Source organism: Onychomys torridus, chromosome 4, assembly GCF_903995425.1.
Source record: "Onychomys torridus chromosome 4, mOncTor1.1, whole genome shotgun sequence".
Classification (NCBI taxonomy): domain Eukaryota; kingdom Metazoa; phylum Chordata; class Mammalia; order Rodentia; family Cricetidae; genus Onychomys; species Onychomys torridus.
This window is the reverse complement of record NC_050446.1, coordinates 93,442,137-93,462,830: the sequence shown is the minus strand read 5'-3', so window position 1 is coordinate 93,462,830 and position 20,694 is coordinate 93,442,137. Positions and strand designations below refer to the sequence as shown.

Genomic DNA, 20,694 nt, shown 5'->3' with positions numbered 1-20,694 from the left:
CAACAAAGTACCTGTAACTTGAGTGAGGGCCACAGTGAGCTCGGCTGGATAGTATGTGGAAGTTTTTTGGAACAAATGCTGCATGGGGGTAAGGTGCTTTGTGGAGGCAAAGCCACACCTGAGGCACGGACAACTGCTTCCGGGCAATGGCCTGTGCCAAGTGTGGAGTCGGGAAAACGTGACAACGCATTATTTAGGTGAGGGTGAAACCGAGAGCAGAGTTCCGGAGATAAGGAGCAGGTTTGAGGAGCAAGTGGTAAGCACGCCCTCTAGCGGCTTCTGGGAGAATCCATCTCCTCTAGCCACGGCAGCCTGGTTAATAGGGAAGGTGTTTTGCCTGCCATCCATCCACACCTAATCTCTACCACTTGCTGACAGGCTGCTCATTTCAGACCAACACTCGCTAGGCACTCGCTGTGTTGATTACTCTCCTAGGAATTGGCATAGTCTTTGAGTTGTCAATCATCCTAACCCTGTAGGTGCTTTATAAAGAATCAAGGGGAGAGCATGTCTACTTTGAGTCTCAAAGAGTAGATAAATAGGCTGGCAGAATAGGGGGTGAGGTGAGAAAATCTTGTGTCTGTGAAATGAGACAAAGGGATGAACCCCACCCCGCTGTGTACTCAACCTCCACTGAGTAACTACCATTAACTGAGGTCACAGAAGGAACATGACATGCTGGAGACGGAGCTGACTCAGACTCCACCTGTGACTCCAGCAGCTCACAGCCTAGCAAGGAGACAGGTACATAAACAAAAGGGATGCCATGTGCGCGGGGTCCTGTTGGCAAACCCAGGGTGTGGAGCAGGGAGTGCCAGCCACCTGGGCCAGTGCTTGAAGGTTCTAAGTTTAGCAGAGTGATAAAAAAGGGGAGGTCGGAAAATGCGGAGGCACCAGAGGGCGGGCTGTCTGTCCTGGTGGGCAGGGCACCAGAGGGCGGGCTGTCCTGGTGGGCAGGGCACCAGAGGGCGGGCTGTCCTGGTGGGCAGGAAGGTGGAGATGTGCTCAGCTGGGGAAACTCACTTTCCTCTCATCTTTGTGTGGGTTGAACTTGCTTATTGGTTCCCAACATCTCCTGGAACATGGGACCTTTAGCCTCTCTACCAGGGTTCAGATCCACTCCTAACATACCAGCCTTAGAATGGGTAACTCAAGCTTTGTTGTCAACCACCTGCTTGTGAATGCTATTTGCATGCACCACAGAGCTGTGTACTGAGCCAACGGATGTCCCGTAAAGCATCTCGGCAGTGCCTCCCCTGACAGTATCAAATGGCACACAGCTCACTGCAATCTGTTGAATGAAGTCTGATACTTTGGGTACCTCCAAGAGGTTTGAGCCCTGGATGGGGGTGAGTTGGAGAGGTCTACCTCACCTAGTGTAGGTACTAGGCAGGAGCTTGGGGCCTGGGGGAGGGGCTGCATTCCTGTGACGAAGCCAAGGGCTCTCAGGTAGGCAGGGAGGTAACTGGTGTTCTGGGTCTGGTAACATCAAGTGACCGCCAGGGTTCAAGCTCCAATCAATCAGTTAAGCCTCACCCACCTGAGTAGGGGAGCCTGAGTGATGGGCACCAGAAGAAACGCTGAACAACACCCCTACTCCCATGGCTCTCCCCTAGGGTGGTCAAAGGTGACACTTTTCTCCACCCAGAGGAGCCAGGGCAGTTTCAGGAGGTGGGAAAACCTGCTGAACAGGGTGGCCAAAGGCTGAACCGGTTGGACAGGACAGTTCAATCTCCCCCTCAGCAACTCCACAAAACAGAGCTGAGGAGAGAGCTCAGTGGTACAGAACTTGCCTAGCACACATGGGTTTTACATCTGGGCCATAGAAACTAAGGGGTGGGGAGGGGGGCACTCAACTGCGGGGCAGTTACCCACCAACCCCACTGTTCCCCAGAGTTTTCTTGAGTGTGAGCAGCAGGAAATATTAGAAGGATTTAGAGTGTGGAGATAAACAGAAAATACAGGATAGCCTTGAAAGGGCCTGGAACCCATTCCAACGGGGCCTGTCTCTGCCCTAAGGTATTTACAGAAACACCAAAGAGTGGAGCAAAAGACCTCCCCCAGCACAGCCAAGTGCAGACCATCTCAGACACCTGCACTCAGGCCCATGGCCTTAATCATCCTCTCTATGCGGACCTGCTGAGTAAAGCCAGTAGGAACCTGAAAATGGGCTCCCACACTCAACAAAACACACGTTATTTTTTAATTTAATGTCATTTTGTGGTGCTGTGGAGAGAACTCAGGGTTCGTGTGCTCTACCACAGAGCTATGACCCTGGTCCCCACAGAGCAATTATTTACAGCACAAACTAGAAAGCGACATCCTCCAGTGTTGGACTGTGAAGAGTGGAAGGGCAGCTGTGGAAGGCAGAGTTGCAGCCTCTAGCTTCTGACGCCACTCCAGGACCTACTAGCATCATTGGATGGGGTTGGGCAGCTTTGAACAGGACACAGAACACCAACTTCCTCTGGCTCCTGGGCAAGCAGGTCCTTCTATGTACAGTACTCCTGGCTCAAGGAGGCTCTACTCCTCCCAGACTCTTGGGCCTTCTCCAGAACTGGCCTGAGTGCAGCTGAGACTCCTCCAAGAGGCTCAGAGATCTGGCTTCTGAGACAGAGTAAGTATGCCCAGGAAGCGGGCAGGAAGTGTCTGGTCCCCAAGTTTTCCCAGGTTCTAGCCTCTGTCTTGGCAAGCAGGACCTGCTGAGATGGGCAGGGAGTCCCAGGCTCAGAGGGGCCGGGTTGTGTGGTTATAGACCAGGTGCTCTGTGTCCTCAGTGGTGGAGACAGTGGAGCTGGCTGGCGTGGGAGGTGGAGGGTGGCGGTGGTGACTCCGGAAGCCCTTTCTCTTACTCTTGAAGCAGAAATAGCCCAGGATGGCTATGACCACTATGATGCAGATGACCAGGAGTACAGCAATGGCTACCTCCACAGAGCCTGGGAGAAAACGGGCAGAATGAGGTGCTCCCAAGGCCTGTCTGGTTCTGATACCCACCACCCTCTTTATGGAACAGAAAAAGATCATGGATGTCATGTGTAGAAGCAGATGGACACCCAAAGCAGACCTCCAGAATAGCTGTTTCCGGAAGCCCAGGGGACTCTGACGGCAGACAACTGGCAATTCACTGTACCGCCCTCCGTTCCCTAAGCCAGAGCTCACTACTCAATGGTGCACACTCGGGTAACCTCAGGATCCTTCTCAACATGACTTAGACATTCACAAGTAGTCACATGCTGTCAGTTCCTGAACTGACACCTGTCTACCCACGCTGGTGACGAGACAGACCAGGGCTTACCTCCACTGGGAATGGAGCTTTCCCTCCGCAGACCAAACACATCCTTCTCTGCAAAGTGACATGGAGAACCAACCGGTCAGCACCAAGTCCTTAGACTCAGCTGTTTGAGTGCCACAGCCCCTCTGTCACCCTCTCCCACTGGCATTGAAGTCACTTAGTGGAGAAGTGACTGACCCAGGCCTAGCTAAACCTTCCCCTTCACCCTGCCGCTGCCACTCTGCTCACTGGAGATGCCACGACATGACTCAAGACACTCTTGTTCCTCCTCGAAGTTGTTCTTGTTGCCATAGCAACCACCATAGGTGAAGCGGGCACAGTGCTCACTGAATGGGTTGTAATACCAGCGTGGGATGTTTTCCTTGCAGTGCCCAGTGTCTGGCAGTTCTGCACAGTACCCTGCAGGAAGGGAGCATGCAAAGTGACAAGTGAGGCCACTGGAGCTACCCATGCCGCCACCCTTCAGGGCCCTGTGTGACTCTTTCTCCCACCCCCTCCCCAGGCTGAGGGCAGTGTGGGTGGCTTCACCAAAGGCCCATCTGTAGTACTATCAAAGGGAAGAAACAACTCTGGACAACAACCCTGGGCACCAAGGGAACTAGTTAGACTCACAATTTTAAAGACATACTCTGTCACATCTCTTTCTTTCTTTCTTTTTGTGCATATGCCATGGCACACAGTGCACAGGGAGATCAGAGGCCAACTAATGGAGTTCATTTTCTCCTCCCAGCATGCTGAGTCTCATGGATCAAACTCAGGTCATCAAGTTTAGGAGCAAGCGCCTTTATTCCCACTGAACCATCTTGTTGGCCCCATAGCTTTGTTTTTTTTAAAAATTACATTTTATTATTTCGCGTGTGGGTGTTTTGTGTGCATGTGTGGCTGTGTACCACATTCATGCAGTGCCCTGGAGGCCAGAAGATGTTGGAGTCCCCTGCAACTGGAGTTATGGATGGTTGTGAGCCACCATACGGGTGCTGGGAACTGAACCTGGGTCTTCTGCATGAACACTCTTAATCACTGCACTATCTCTGCAGCCCCAGAGTTTTCTTCTTCAGTGCAACTTTTGTGTGTCAGGTCTCTGATTCCTACCACTGAGTGATTAAAATTTTAACAAAAGGGGTGGGTTTTAGGCAAGAAAGAATGAGTATCCAGCTTTAACCGTGATTCTCAACCTGTGGGTCCCGACTCCTGTTGGGGGTGGTTTGAACAACCCTTCTGCAGGGGTTGCCTGAGAGCATCAGAAAGCACAGATATTCACACTACAATTCAGCAGTGTAACAGTAGCAAGATTACAGTGATGAAGTAGCAATGAAATAGCTTCGAACACTCTATTTGGCGGAGGTTGACCTTGAACTTCCGGTCCTCCTGGCAAAAGCCATCATTTCCAGACTATTAATATTTTTTAGTACATGTTAATTTGCATAATGGGATTTTTTGTTTCCTCCCCCAGTGGTGGTGGGACAGACACACACACACACACACACACACACACACACACACACTCACACTCACACAGTTCCTTGCAATGGTAGGTGGGTGCTCTACTACTGAGCCTGACCTCAGTCCCCAGGGCCCTTATTTTTAATATTGTTTTCAACTTCTCAAGTCATGGTGGCCTCCCATGTACGACAGCATTGTGGAATTTCCTGAACACAACCAGGCTACAGTACTGGAAACAATCAGATAGTGGCAGTTGGGGAGGCCCTGGCTCTGACTGCAGCCTGCACACACAGCAAACTCCTGGGACACCGAGGACGGGGAGGCTCTCACCTTTGTCCCTGGGGAAGTGGATACTCTGAAGCTCATCAAAACCACTGGTGTCTGCGGAGATGAGAGGTCAGAGGTTGGCGCCCAGCGTGGGTATCCCACAGGCAGAAAGGAGCACCGTTAGGATCTCCCCTCCTGCTCCCCACTCCTTCTCCTGGTCCCCAGCTCACATTTTTCACAGGTGGCCTCGTCGGAGCCATCAGGGCAGTCAGGGGTGTCATCACATTCCAGGAAGCCATCGATACAGCAGCCATTACTGCAGCGGAACTGGGAGGGGTGGCAGCTGCCAGAGCACACTGGATGGGGGTGAGGGGAAGTCGGGCACAGAGTGAGCGCCAAGGGGCTCATCTACCTGGCCCTTTCTATCGTGAGCCCGTACTTCACCAAACCCAGCTCCTCCTGTATGTAAACTGGGCAGATCCTGGGGGGAGGGGGGTGCTGCTGTGTTGGAAGGGTCAGGTGTTTGGATACTATGGGGGTGGTGGGAGCTGAGCAAAGGCAGGTTAGTCAGGGGTATGGTCATCCTATGGGCTGAAGGCAAGACATGGGGAGGAAATAGGGGAAGAAAGGAAGCAAAACCCACCTGGATGGTGCCTTTTAGGTGAGATTCCTGGGGGGGGGGAGGACAAAATGAATAAAAGGCATGGCCAGACCCTAACAATGATGGGGACACCCCAGCCCACTTCCCCAATCAGTAAAGCTCCCCACCCTGGGCAACATTATCCGAGCCCCAGAGTTGCCTCTCAGAGACCCACCTTGCACATCCTTACAGGCTAGCATACACTCTTCTTCCCGAAGATAATTGTTCTTATTGCCCAGGCAACCTCCATAAGTGAAAGTCTTGCAGATCTGTTCTGCAGGGTCATAGTACCAGCGTGGGAAGGAACCCCGGCAGCGGCCCACCTTGTAGGATGCGAGGCAATAATCTAGATAGAGGAGAGCTTGTGAATTAGGTCTGAAGGGTCACTGGTGGGCTGAGGGGCGCTCCAGGCACCTTGTGCCCATTCCCAGTCACCTTCTGTCTGCTTGGCGGTTAGCACAGTGATGGTAAGATTGGCTGTGTCCTCCGGCTGGTTGGAGTCAGTTCTTGTCAGTTGGAACAGATAGGTTCCTTCCTTAAGTCCCCACAGCTCCACTTCATCTGGACTGTTTCTCTATACACGAGACTGGTCATCAGGCTTGGAGACTTCCTGATGTTCTTGGACTACCCCAGGCCCTCCCAGCCATGCACCCACCCTCCCCACGAGCGCACAGGGACTTGGTATCAAATGAATCCTGATCTTTCCTCTAGCCAACACCAAATGAGCCAGTGGCTGGCCTACAGCCCAGGAAGGCATCCCAGGAGGCTGTGGGGAAGGTCAGGGATTCGGCCCAGCGTCTTACCTCTACTCTGACACCATTGTCACCCTGCAGCAGGTGCCAATCTGTGTCATCTGAATCTCTCAGTACCAGGGGTGTCTGCAGCTGTACCTTCAAGTCTAACCCCACCCAGATTCGAGGGATCCGGGACCCTAAGAGAAAAGGAAGTAAAGTCAACTGTCAGTGGGTAGACTCTCTTGGTAAACAAGAGAGGTGTTGGCCACGCAGGACTCAGTAGCCTGCACAGGGCCTGGGGGTGGGGATGGGAGCTTGCAATAAAGCCAGTACCATGCTCTCTATGTAGTCACATTATGAGTAGTATGTTGTCTGAAGCAAATAACTGAATACCATATGCTATCTGATCTCATTTAGGGAAAAAAACTGTGTGTGTGTATGTGTGTGTGTGTGTATGTACATGGGGGAGAGGGGTAAGTCTGGTCTTAGTTTCTACAATAAACAGTTACTTCTGTTGACTACTTAAAAAAATTAAAGTAACAAATTCTTTCTTCTTTTTTATATTTATTTATTTATGGTTTTTCAAGATAGGGTTTCTCTTACAGTTTTGGTGCCTGTCCTGGATCTCACTCTGTAGACCAGGCTGGTCTCAAACTCACAGAGATCCACCTGGCTCTTCCTCCCGAGCTCTAGGATTAAAGGCATGCGCCACCACCACCCAGCAAGTAACAATTTCTTTAAAAGTCAAATAGAATGTGTGATGAAAAAGTCATCCTTCCTCTGGGGCTGTAGATATAACTCCGTTGTAGACTGCTTGTCTAGCAGTGACAAACACCTGGATTAGATGGGTCAGAGGTTAAGAGCACTGGCTGCTGTTCCAGAGGTCCTGAGTTCAATTCCCAGCATCCACATGGTGGCTCACAACCATCCATAATGAAATCTGATGCTCTCTTCTAGCATGCAGATAGAATATTGTATACATAATAAATAAATCTTTAAAAAAAATTCCCTAGTGCGAACTAAAGCCAGGAGTGGTGGCACATGTCATCCCAGCACCCAGGAGGTGGAGGCAGGAAAATTAGGAAGCTGTCCTGGGATATGTAGCAAGTCTGAACCCAGCCTAGGATGCATATGACAAACAAACAAACAAAAACAAATGGGTACTTGGGAATCCGGGCTGGTCCTGGGGAGATGGCTCAGTGGTTAAAAGCACTGGCTCTCAACCAACATGATGGCTAGGACCACCCATAACTCCAGTTGTAGGTTTTCTGATGCCCTCCATGGGTGTACTCAAGTAGTACACTGACATACACTGGTGATAAATACACTCACACACAAGCAAACAAGGAAAAAAAAAAAAAAAAGCTAACCCCTCACTAGACCACGCTGCAAAGCCTTCAGCAGAGTGCTAGCTAGGGGAAACAGATAGCCTTGGTGTTCCAGGGTGAGGGACTATGGGATAGGGTGCCATCAGCTATAAGGAGTTTCCAGGAGCCACACCCTTCCTGGACATGATGGCTTGAGCTTGAGGCTTCCTTCATCAGCAAGATAAGCATAGCACCTGGATTCCTGCCAAAAATGGGTTGAATGATGGCCCCATCCTGGTACCCACAGAAACCTCTAGAACCCACACATATGGCCTTGGAAAGGGTCTTTACATAGGTAATGACGTAAAGGGTTTCTGGGAGATATCCATCATTGTAAGAAACACAAGTGGCAGGCTGGAGAGATGGCTCAGAGGTTAAGAGCACCGATTTCACCCGCCACGGTTAGAGTTAGGAAGGATTTCACCTGCCACGGTTAGAGTTAGGAAGGATTTCACCCCGATTTCACCCGCCATGGTTAGAGTTAGGAAGGATTTCACCCGCCACGGTTAGAGTTAGGGAACTGCAAACAACAAACGACAACCAGAACTGGGAGCAGGCTCTGTCACCAAAATGCTGCCTTGCAAGCACAAAGTCTTGAGTTCAATTCCCAGACAGCCGATGAAATGGCACGCACTTACAGCTCTACTGCAGAGGCAGAGACAAGGGCTCTCTGGGGCTCACTGTCCAGCCAGCCCAGCCTACCTGGTGAGTTCCAGACCAGTGAGCCATCTGGTCTCAAACAAAGAATAAAGATGGATGGTGCCCGAGGAATGACACCGGAGACTGGCCTCTAGCCTCCATGCACACATTCATACACACATTTCATGCGCAAGTATGTGTACTCACACCAAAAACCAAGAAACGGAAAAGCTGGCCTTGGTGACACACATTTGCAGTCCCTAAACTTGGGAGCCTGAAACAAGAGGATCATGAATTTAAGACCAGTTCTGCTATATAGAGCTCCATGTTAGTCTATATTACATAGTAAGATCCCGCTTCAAAACCAGAACCAAAACACAAAAAACACCAAAACGGAAAAATATGCCCTGTCCATGTGCACAAGCCCACATTTCACACAGGGTCTCATCATGTCTCCCTGGATAGCCTGGAACCCACTATGTAGATTTGCCCCAAATTCACAGAAATAGACTGCCTCTAGATCCTGTGTGCTATTTAAAAAAAAAAAAAGACCCAATAACATGTCATATAAATAAGCAGTCCAGAAGTAATGTGAAGTAGGAGAAGGGGGCAGAGAGTGGGCTATTGAGGAGGGAGACTTTCAACCGAAGGGAAGACAGGTTTTTTAATTGTTTTGGTTTTTACTCAAGTATGGGGAAGAACAGGGGATGTTTGTGAAATAATATACTTGAGAAAGTTACAAATCACCAAACTTACTAAATCAATTCAGAGCACAGTAAGTCCTTTACCTGGGGTGTTTGAAGTTATGGTAGAAAACACAAGAAACTGTGCTGAACAGATGGCTCAGTTAGTAAAGTGTTTGCCAAGTAAGCAGGAGGTTCTGAGTTCAAATCCTTGGTATCCATGTGAAAAGTGAGGCACAGTGTGCGATCCCAGCCCTAGAGGCAGAGACAACAGGATCACTGGAGTTGATGGCCACGGCAAAATCGGTGAGCTGCAGACCCTGAAAAGACCCTGTCCCCAAAAGATGTGGTGGAGCCAGGCGTCGGGATTGATCTTAATCCCAGCATTCCAGAGGCAGAGATGGGTGGATCTTTGAGAGTTTGAGGCCAGCCTGAGATACAAAGTGAGACCCTGTCTCAATAAAGCAAAGCAACCCAAGAAAGCAGAGAATCACTGAGGAAGGTACTTGATATCCACCTCTACCTCCACATGCATGTACGCATGCGCACCTAAACACACGCATACACACACACAATGAAGAAACAGTAAGAAAGAAATTAGGAAATTGCAAGGACAGAAGACAGCCAGCCTGAGACAAACCTCAGATGCTGGGTCAGGTGCTTGGCTACACCAGGAGAGAGATTCAAACAACAAAAGTGATACAGAAGAAAGCAGACCTTGGCTGTGAGCAGTGGAGCGGAACTAAGGAAGCCTGGCTTCCCTCTAACCCTGACCTCTGTAACCACAGTGAGGTCCAGGAGTCCTGTGGGAGGGGCCTAGGGTATCTTGCTCTGGCCATCAGCTTTTATCCATTTGAAAGAGTCTCTATGAAGCAAGAAGGCTGGAGGTGGACAATGGCCAGGTTCAGGGAAGATGTCACAGGAGGGGTCTGAGTCACAGGGCAGCCAAGGAAAGTAAAAGTTTTTACACCTGTGGGCAGACACTTCCGCCTTCTCAGGAAAGGCTCTGGAGACAGGGAAGGAAGACCCAGGTCTAAGCAGAAGAGAAACCAGATTAAGAAAGAACTTGTGGTTCATTTACAGAAACCTTAAATTTGAGGTAAGTTACACACACACCCTCACGCACGCACGCATGCATGCGTGCCCAGAATGAAACAGGCAGTAGAAGGTGGATTCAGGCTAACCATTTGTCCTTTTTTTTTTTTTTTTCCGAGACAGGGTTTCTGTGTATAGCTTTGGTGCCTGTCCTGGATCTCGCTCTGTAGACCAGGCTGGCCTCGAACTCACAGAGATCCGCCTGGCTCTGCCTCCCCAGTGCTGGATTAAAGGAGCGCGCCACCACCGCCCGGCCCGTTTGTCCTATTTTTAAATGAAAAAAGGGAGAATCATCTTTGTGAGACATGAAAGTTATATAGAATAAAATCTGTGCGTGGGGCACAAGGTATAATTCAGCGGTAGAGCGCTCATCTAGCATGCACAAGGGCCTGGCTTGCTCCCCAGCAGAGTGGGGGTGGGACATGTTCTGCAAGCTGGGACAAATCCTTGCCCCCATGCTTATATGTTGCCTATGGCTGCTTTTCCATGGCCATATTAGTGGTGACCACACCTATTATATGGCGTATGGCACCGAAAGCCTAAAGTACTGAACACTTAGGCCACCTGCCCTCATAACCACTCTGCTATGCCTGCATTTTCACTGGATGAGGAACTTGCCACCTGAGGACTTGGCTTCCTTCTTACCCAGCAGCATAGGTGTTGGGAGGTGAACTAGCCATGACTCAGTTCTAAACATTAGAAGTGGGATCCGAACCCAGGTCTGTCTGCCTCCATTGCTCACACTCTATCTAAAACGCCACTTTTGAGCCATCAAGACAGCTCAAGCAGGGGAGGTATCTGCCACCAAGCCTGACCTGCGTTTGATCCCCAGGACCCACACAGTGGAAAGAGAGAACAGACTCCTGTATATACCCTCTGACCACCCCCACCCCCCCGCTGTGAGTAGAAAACATTCCCTGACTAATAAACAGAAATAAATATAAAACGAACAAACAAACAAACAAAAAAAACCAAACAAACAAAACCCAGGGCTTCTTAGAGTAAAGGCACATGTTTTCATTAGAGTGAGGAAGAGAACCTAGCAAGTTAGTATTTTTCTCTCTCTTTGATTTAGACAGGGTCTTGATATGTAACCTGGCTGGCCTGAAACTTACTGTGTAGCCCACCTACAGCCTCCCCAGTGCTGAGATTACAGGTCTGAGGTATCATGTCAGGCTGAGGGAAAGTATTTAAATTCATTTCCTTCTTTCCTAAACCATACCCTTAGGGTTTATTATTATTATTATCTTACATTTATTTGTTTGTTTAGAATGTGTATGTGTGTGGGCATGGGCATGCCAAGGCACATGTGTGAGGGTCAGAGGACAGCCTATGGGGGTCAATTCCCTCCCTCTACTGAGTGGGCCCTGGCACTCAAACTCAAGTTGCCAGGCTTGGGGCAAGCACCTTTACTCACTGGGCCATCTTGCCAGCCTGGTTTTATTATTACAGCCGGGCGGTGGCGGCGCACGCCTTTAATTCCAGTGCTTGGGAGGCAGAGGCAGGCGGATCTCTGTGAGTTTGAGGCTGGCCAGGTTTTATTATTGTAAAACAGCATCACAGTATTCAATGAAAAGATGTGCTGATGTACACCAAAGTTGCTTCCGATCCTTCGTTATTGTAAAAAACGTTAGCTGGCAAGCTTTTGCACACATGTACAAGTGGAACTGTGTCAAGGGTTATCTGGGGTTCAAGAGTGCTCAAAGAGCAAACGAGTCATGGGGATGAGAGGACTTGAGGACAGGCTAATGAATGGGAGGACACGGTTCTACAGAGACACATGACAGACAGTACTGAGACCTACAATCTGAGAGAATGGGACCTGGGTTCCAGGGACTTAGGGAAGGGTCGGCTGGGCCTAATGTCATAGGTCTGTGATTACAACCACTGGAAAGGCAGAGGCAGGAGGATGTAAGTTCAAGAACTGCCTGGGCTGCAGAGCTAGTTCAATGCTGGCCTGCTGAGAGCAATCTCAAAGTTTTACAAAAGGGCCAGGGATGTAGCTTGGTAGTGGAAGCCTTGCTTAACACACATGAGGCTTGAGGTTAGACTTAGGGTAAAAGAAAAAATAAGGCAATTAGAAATGGGGGACACGGGTCGGGGATTTAGCTCAGTGGTAGAGCGCTTGCCTAGCAAGCGCAAGGCCCTGGGTTCAGTCCTCAGCTCAAAAAAAAAGGGGGGGGGGACATTAGGTACACAAAAAGGTCAAAGAACAAGAAGACAAAAGAGCTGGGTGGTGGTGGCGCATGCTTGTAATCCCAGCACTCGGGAGGCAAAGCTAGGTGGATCTCTGTGAGTTCCAGGCCAGCCTGGGCTACCAGGTGAGTTCCAGGAAAGGCGCAAAGCTACACAGAGAAACCCTGTTTCAGAAAAAAAAAAAAAAAAAAAAGGCAAAAGAGGAACAGAAAATGGCTCCCTGGACACAACCCTAGCCAAGGGTTTGGCTGTTATCACCAGACCCTGAGTGATAAGCCCAGGCCAGGAGGAACCCTTTCTCACTGTACAGCTGTAAGAAAGGGGGGGGGAGCAGACAGACAAGCTACACTCATTCACACCCCCACCCAGACGGACACACTACACCTATCCACCCCCTGCAGATGGACAAGCTATCTATCCACCACCACCCAGCCTCACTAAGTGGAAATGGCAGGCAGAGTGATGCATCAGACTCTGGGATGAATAAGGAGCTCTCCCCCCCTGACCCCTGCATATCTGGTCTCACTAAGCTCCAAGACCAAGGGGCAAATGCCCTACCCTACCTACCACTCCCTTCTTCCTACCCTCAAGAGAGCAAAGGGCTGGAATGGCAATAAAACCAGGCCTCAGGCTGCATTCAGGAAATGCAGACTCCACCTCCTGGGCTACTTGGGGGGCGGGGGCGGAGGCAGGTACAAGGTACAAGGGACAAGACAAGTTACTGGACTGGAATCTGGCCTGGCATGGCCACAGCCTGGGGAAAAGGATCAAAGGATCAAAAGGATCATCCTGGGAAGGATTCCTTCAACCAACCCAGGAATCAAGGGTTTGGGTGTCCTGACACATCCTCTTTCGTCTACAGCCAGACTTGGCTGGCAGCAGAGCCACTGACACACTCAACTTCCTCTACTTTCCAAAGTACTGTAGCACCCAGATGGCCGGGAATGGCCTGAAGTACACACAACCTGAGCCCTACCCAGCTCCTTAAATGTCCCAAGAAATCCCCGTTCTATCCTATCCTACTTCAGGTGGGGTGGGGGCTTCCGAAAGAGGAAGGCTGGCCCTAGGACTAAGTGGCCCAGATCCAGACTCAGCTTCTGGCCCAGGAGCAGCACTCCCGTAAGCCTGTAGTAGAAAAGGCAACCAATAGGAGTCATCACCACCTACACTGATGCGCTTCCTTGTGGAACAGGCTCCAGTCCTGACCAACTGAGACTCCATGGACCAGCCTCGCCCACAGAGAGCATCCCCTACTTTCCAGAATCCCCATCTCCGTTCCCATTCTCCCCAGAGACCAAGGAGAGCTGCTGGATGGTTAGAGAAGAACAGGCCCTGAGTGGGCAAATGGGTACCAGCTCAAAAGAAAGGCCCCTGGAGAGGAAGGTCCCGCAGCACTGGCCCTGCCCCGGCCCTGTCCCCTGCATTCATTTGAGTTCTTAGTTGCTGGGTGGTAAGTGCTAGGATTCTATTACAAAGGTGGTCCCTTTTGAAGCACAGCAGGACTTTTGGAGTAGACCCCAGAGGTGAGGCCTAGGCTACCATTTAGGGATGTTATCTTGAGCAAATGTTTTTTTCTTTTTTCTTTTTTTTCTTATTTATTTGTTTGTTTTTCGAGACAGGGTTTTTTTTCTTATTTATTTGTTTGTTTTTCGAGACAGGGTTTCTCTGTGTAGTTCTGGATGTCCTGGAACTCACTCTATAGACCAGGTTGGCCTCAGAGCCAGGGATCCACCTGCCTTTGTCTCCTGAGTGCTGGGATTAAAGGTGTGCACCACTGTGCCAGCTATGGGCAAATGAAGTACCACAGGAGGCTTAGTTTCCTACTCTAAAAAGTGGGTACTAGCAGCTCTTCTTCCAGAGACTGGAGACAGAGGTGGGAACTTGCACGAGAGTGAAATGTGAAGAGGTAGCAGAAGTTATAACTTGTGACCCACTTGGCAAAAAGAACAGGCAGAGAGAATGGCTACTACAGCTCACAGCTGACTGCTCAGTCCTGAGACAAAAGAAGAGAATTCTTGTTCCCCACTTTGCCTTCATCCTTAGAAGTAAACAAGGTGAGCAGACAGCTAGGCTACCACATCCTAAGCAAGGACAGCCCTGTTTGGCTCACGTGGACAGGCACACACACACCTGCTGCGGCAGATGACATCCCTCACCTACCAGACACACATACCAGCAGGCTGACTCATCCAGCAGCCCTTCTCACCCCTTATGGACAACCTCTAGGAGACTGTACCCACAACACTGTTCCTCTCCCTCAGGACACCCTTGCCTGAGTTTGTTCTGTACCGTCTGGGGCCTGCCTGTGTCATTGGTCCACCTGCAAAAGGCCAATCTATTCCCAGGGCGGACACCAGCTCATCCCTTATTCAGCCACTGGAGGAGACTATCTTTGGCCCGGCTCATTTATCAAGGCCTCAAAGTGCTTAGGGCAATGCTTGCCCAGGGTGCCTTTCTAGTCACTGGGGCTCATCAACATTCCCTGACTCAGCCTATCATGGACAGAGGTAGGGAACCCTAGAGAGTCACCTCATTTTTCCCGCTGGTACAGCCTGGGCCAGGCCTTCAGCCCATCTATTACCAACTCTGAACATCCTGAGTTCAGGAGCCAGAACCTGGGCCCTGAGATGCGGGCCCCTCTCCACTCACCCCTCCCCTTTGCTTACTAAATACTGCCTACTTCAAAGGCAGTTGATGAAGGGCTCTCCTCCTTCATTCCCTTTTGTTGCTCTCTTAGCCAAGACTCCATAACCTGCCCATCCCTTCAGGCCGGCAACCTTCCTCACCTCCAAAGCCTCGGGTCCGCAGCTCGCGGTAGGAGTGGTACAGCTCCTGGGTAAGATAGTTGATGAAGCCCTCTTTCGGAGCGAACTTGCACACGAAGTTCTGCTCGTACAGGCAGTTCATGAGGAAGCAGGCAGAGATGGCGTCCTCGCCGCCGTCTGGTTGCAGCTCCACCAGCGCCAGATTGCAGTTCTGGGTGGTGCAGCAGGCACGCACGCAGTCCCAGCTACGGCGCACCGTCGGGGAGCCCAGGAAGGTGGCCCCGTTGCTGACTGAAGCTTCGGTGTCCAGCACGAAAGCCGGCACCCCACTGGTAAAGCGGGTCAAGCAGGCGGTTCCCCCGGGGAGCTCAGGGGGTGCGGACGGCAGCGCGGTCTCAGTGCCCTGGAGACCAAGCGCGCAAAGGAGCCACACGCCGACCGTAGAGATGCTGGTCCGAGCCAGGCGGCGGCCCGCCATCGTGCTCCCAGGGCCCGTCGCCCTCCTCCCCAGGGCGGGGGTCACCTTCACAGTGCGGACCTCCGGGCTCCGAGGGTGCTTGTGACCTGAGAGGGGAGGAGACAGAGGAGACACACCTGATCAGCTCGGGTAGGGGCGCGGAGCCCTGGGAGCGAGGGGCCGCACGCTGGCCGATCGGCCCACGCACACCCCGAGGACCCGACCGCCGACGTCCGGCAGAGCAGGGCTCCGGAGCTCGCGTACCCGGACACGGAACGGACGGCCACCAAACATACTCCGGGCCCGCTGGGCCTCCGCCTACTGTCCGCCCGGGCTACCTGCGCAGGTGAATGGGGTGGGGCTGCCGAAGATCCCGCCCGGCTTCCGCCCCACTCAGGGTGTGAGGAAGATCTGCAGCCTCCTCCCCCTCTAGTTTCTGGTGAAACTGAGTCAGAGCGGCCGGGGCGGGACGGACATTAACCCCTTGCGCCGCCGGCCCCGCCCACGCCGGTTGCACCCCCTCCCGCCCTGCCCAGCAGAACTTCCGGCTGGACCCGCCCGGCGGCTCCACCACCCCAGACCCAACCGCAGCACCCTTGGTGTCCGGACGCCCGGTGGCGTGGGTGAGGCGCGCATGCCCTGGAGGCGGCTCTACTCTGGCTCCACGATGTCCAGTCGCTCGTAGGGTCCCAGAGCATCAGAAGAGCATCCCAAAAGCCCAAACTAGGCCGGGACGCCACTGCAAGGTGGCGAGGGTGTAGCTGCCTCCGGCCTTTCTTTCCGGTTAGAGCTCGCATTCCCTGCCCAGGGCTGGAGGCGTTTGGGAAGGGGTTGGAAGAGAAATGTTGGGGAAAACTTATGCAAACGATTTCTCTGCCTGTGGATGCCTCTGCCCTCAGGACATCATTTCCAGTTTCCCACTAGGAAGAGAACCCTGAAGCTGGGTAGTGGCTGCGTTTGTGAAAACCAGCATCAAGGATGCGTGATGCTATGGTGCAGCTCTGGACAGGCCTCCTTTCTGTCCTAGTTGACCGACAGGTGATTCCTGGCTTCCCTGTTCACCCACAGGAATTCATTCCCTTTTGTTTGGGCCTCTCCCTCGTTTTGTGTTAACATCTCCTTTTGAACTCTTCACCTTTTATTGGTAAGTGGCCCCCTTCCCTGAATCTCAAGGAACCCCCAGTGAGTACTTAACCACTCTCTTCCCCATAATTTCCCTGCTTGGATACGTGGAGGCTCCAGCTCACTGAAGGGCTGAGTTAATGCCTCTTACACAGCAGTGGACACCTTGATGCCGTAAGTAAAAGACACTCAGACCATTCTCTACATTACAGAATTCGTTAGCCCTGTTTCCTTCTTTCAAATTAATATATTCCTGAGGCAGGGTCTTGACATGCATCCCTGGTTCCGGCCTCGAAGTCCTGTTCTTCTGCCTCATTTCCTAGTACTGTTGGGATTACCTAGCAGGATTTGTCCTATTTATACTCCTCCCCTCCGCGCCCCCCCCCCAAAAAAAGGGAGGGCCGGAGAGGTGGCTCAGCAATAAAAAAGTAGCTCAGCAATTAAGAGCACTTGCTATTCTTGCAGAGGACTGGAGTTCAATTCCCCAGGCCCTGCAACTCCAGCTCCAGAGGTCTAAAGCCCTCTTCTGGGTTCCTCAAGCACCTATGCACTTGTGGTATTTACTCACACTGACACACACATACCCATAAAAAAATATGTATATGAATGCCTGTATATGTGTGTACCAGGTGTGTGCCTGGTGCCTGTTGAGACCAGAAGAGGATATTGGATCCACCTGGGACTGGAGTAAAAGACAGTTGTGAACTTCCATATGAGTGCTGGGAACAGAACCAAATCATCTTGTTGTTGTTTGGTTTTCTGAGACAGGGTTTCTCTGTGTAGCCCTAACTGTCCTGGAACTCACTCTGTAGACCAGGCTGGCCTCAAACCGGGCCTCAAACTGCCTGCCTCTGCCTCCCAAGTGCTGGGATTAAAGGCGTGCACCACCACCACCAGGCTCAAGATTTTCCTTTTCATGCTGGCTTAACCCTCCACCCCCCAACACCGTGGAAAAACTTTCCCCCATTGCTCATCCAAAGTAGTTTCATATAGACCATCTTGGAGCCGAGAATCATTTTTCCTTTATCAATTGCAAATCTTCCAGCTGCTCATGTTACAGATTCTGGAAGCAAAAACTAGTGGATGTCAACCCCTCTCTGGATATTTTGGGGCTCCACAGCCTCTGGCATAGTGATGCCAGTAATGGTATGTTGGGGAAGAAACTTGATGGTGTAGTTGCTGGGAAGGAAGGGCTTTGTCACGGTTGATTCCTCCTACCTTCCCTAATAGCTTATACATAAGAGAATATACTACCACCAAAGAACAGCACCTTATGCTAATACTACATTGCCAGAAGTTTATTATTACATTCATTATGTACATGATATTAGAAATACCTATATTTAAAGCTGGGTGTGGTGGTACATGCTTATAATCCTAACATCTGGTAGGAGGAGGCAGGAAAGATCAGAAGTTCAAGGCCAGTCTTGATTAAAAATCAAGTTTGAGGCCAGCCTGGGCTATATGAGACCCTGTTTCAGAGAAAATGAAACAAGTCGAAAGGAAAGCAGACCCTTGTATTTGGGCTGGAGATCTCAGTGGTAGCGGATGTGCTTTATGTGCGCAAAATCTAGAGTTTGGTTCTTCGGCCCTGCAGAAACAAAGCAAACACATTTATCAGGCACTGAAAACGTCCAAACCTAGTTTCTGAGCACTTCCCACAAATTACCCAGTGTAATTCGACCAAACCAAGGAAGTAGGTTCTGTTTTATTTCCATTGCACTGTTGAACAAACAGACTCAGACAGGTGAGCTAACATGTTGGGTCACATAGCAGCTAAGTGGCAGAGTGGGGCCTAGGCTACCTTCATTGCTTCTGTACCTAAACCCTGGGCTTTATTGCGCTTGCAAATCTGGCTTCATCTGCAAGTTCCGCTCTTACTTCAGATTCACCTTGCCTGAAATAAAATCATTTTCCAGTGATGAGCAGCCAATTTTTTTGTGGTGCCTACTGCTGTGGTTTCAGTACGGTTTGGTCCCCTGGGAAGCTCGAGTTGAAATCTGCTGTTGCGGTGGTGTCCAGAGGTGGAGCCTTTGAGTGGTAATTAGATCATTAAAAAGGAACTGGGTTCGTTCTTGAAGGACTGGATGAGTTACCATGAGAACAGATTACAGAGTGAGGCTGCTCCTTGTGTGTTTCCTCTTCTGTACACACCCATGTGCCCGTCTACTTTTCCATCATTGTTAGGACCCTGTGACAGGCCCCTGCCAGATGTGAGTGCCAGATGTTTGACCCAGTCTCTGGAAGCATGTGCTAAGTAAACTTTGTTGTGGTTTTGGTTGTGGGCTTGAATTTGATGTCTGGAATCATCTGCCAGCACTCCCCCTCTTTGACCTGGGGTTTCTTACCTCGATAGCCAGTTTACTCTGGAGGGCCCCTCTATCCCTTTACGAGTAGGGAATTCTAGGGAAGGTGCCATGCCCACCGGGCACTTATGGTGGATTTCTGGGGATCCAAACCCTGGTTCTCGCACTTGCATAGCAGGTGTTTGAACTGCTGAGTGAGCCATCTCTTCATCTCTTGACCTTATGTTTTTGAGATAGTGTCTCTCACTGAACCTGGAGCTCACAGAATCAACCGGCTAACCAGCCCCAGGAAGCCTCCTGTCTCCGTCTTCAAGTGCTAGAATTACAGGCCCGTGCCACCCTACATGACTCCTCTTCCTAGCTTTTAAAGTATTTCCTGGTTTCCCTTTAAAGAGCATGGATGTCCCTACTAAAGACAGGAGCACAGAATGCCATCCCTCCATTGAGCCCCAAGTCACTCCCCTTTTAAGGTTCACTCCTGGTCGCTCTGTTCTAGTCTCTTCGCTAGATCTCTGGCCCCTGTTGCCCTCGGCTCCAGGGATTTATCCAACTGGAAAATGTCAGTAATACCTGAAACAGAAGACTAGCATAATTACAAAGTAAAGCTGACCTTTTGTTGTTGTTTTGAAACTTAGTCTCACTTAGCTGAGGTTAGCCTTGACCTAACCCACCTGCTTGCACTTCTCAAGGTCTGGGATTACAATCTTAAAACATTGTATCCAGCTCACTTGCAAAAAAAACTGAGCTGGCCATGGGGGCATTTGGCTTTATCTAATTTCAGCAATGGGGAAGCAGAGGCAGGTAGGTTCCCAAACATCCAGGGCTATGAAGAGACCATGTCACAAAAACAAAACAAACAACAACAAAAACAAAAACCTTTTAGTTATTTTTATGTGTATGTGTAGTAGCCCTTGCTGCCCTGAAACTCACTCTGTAGACCAGACTGGCCTCAAACTCACAGAGATCTGCCTGCCTCTGCCTCTGCGTGCTGGGAATAAAGATGTGGGCCACCACCGCCAGGCTTATGTGTCTGTTTTGCTTGTATGTATATAAGCATAGAAGTTCACTCTGTGCATGTAGTGGCTGCAGTGCTCAGCAGAGGGCATCAGATCCTCCTGAACTGGAGTTAGGGTCAGTTAGGAGTTACCATCTGGGTGCTGGAAACTGAAGGTCATCTGCAAAAGTAGCAAGTGCTCCTACCCACTGAGCTATCGCTTCATTCCCTTATCCAGCTCTTTAAAAAATCTTCTAGAAGTAGAGTAGAGGTGTGTAGATAGAGTTTTCCTGCCTGGTCCACTGTCAGGACAAATCTCTCTTACCCGCCAGTCCCACAGTCGCTCAGACCCAACCAAGAAAGCACACAGAGACTTATATTTTTTTACAAACTGTATGGCCGTGGCAGGCTTCTTGTTATCTACTTCTTCTATCTTAAATTAACCCATTTCTATAAATCTATACTTTGCCACGTGACTCGTGACTTACCATTACCTTACATCTTTCTTGCCATCACGGTGGCGGTGTCTCCCCCGCCAGCCTTTCACCTCCCAGAATTCTCTTCTCTCTTGTCCTGTCTATACTTCCTGCCTGGCCACTGGCCAATCAGAATTTTATTTACACAGAGTGATATCCACAGCACTTCCCCTTTTCTTTCTTTTTTTTTTTTTTAAGGAAGGTTTTAACTTTTACAT

At 50.5% G+C, this 20,694-nt stretch overlaps 1 protein-coding gene across 2 annotated transcripts; it reads right to left on the bottom strand.

The window, feature by feature from the left end:
• Window positions 1-2,195: 2,195 nt before the first annotated feature.
• On the bottom strand, window positions 2,196-16,070 carry Spint1 (serine peptidase inhibitor, Kunitz type 1). 2 transcript variants are annotated; one of them, XM_036185128.1, is made up of 11 exons: window positions 15,917-16,070; window positions 15,143-15,685; window positions 6,446-6,573; window positions 6,078-6,216; window positions 5,818-5,988; window positions 5,646-5,672; window positions 5,233-5,358; window positions 5,066-5,116; window positions 3,521-3,691; window positions 3,296-3,343; window positions 2,196-2,936 (listed from the first exon to the last, which is right to left on the bottom strand). In XM_036185128.1, the coding sequence occupies exons 2-11, from the start codon at window positions 15,597-15,599 to the stop codon at window positions 2,728-2,730; spliced, it is 1,527 nt and encodes a 508-aa protein (XP_036041021.1). In that variant the 5' UTR covers window positions 15,600-15,685; window positions 15,917-16,070; the 3' UTR covers window positions 2,196-2,727. The 2 variants fall into 2 exon arrangements, with proteins under 2 accessions (XP_036041021.1, XP_036041022.1); XM_036185129.1 differs by having other exon boundaries at window positions 2,205-2,936; window positions 15,843-16,070.
• Window positions 16,071-20,694: the final 4,624 nt, after the last annotated feature.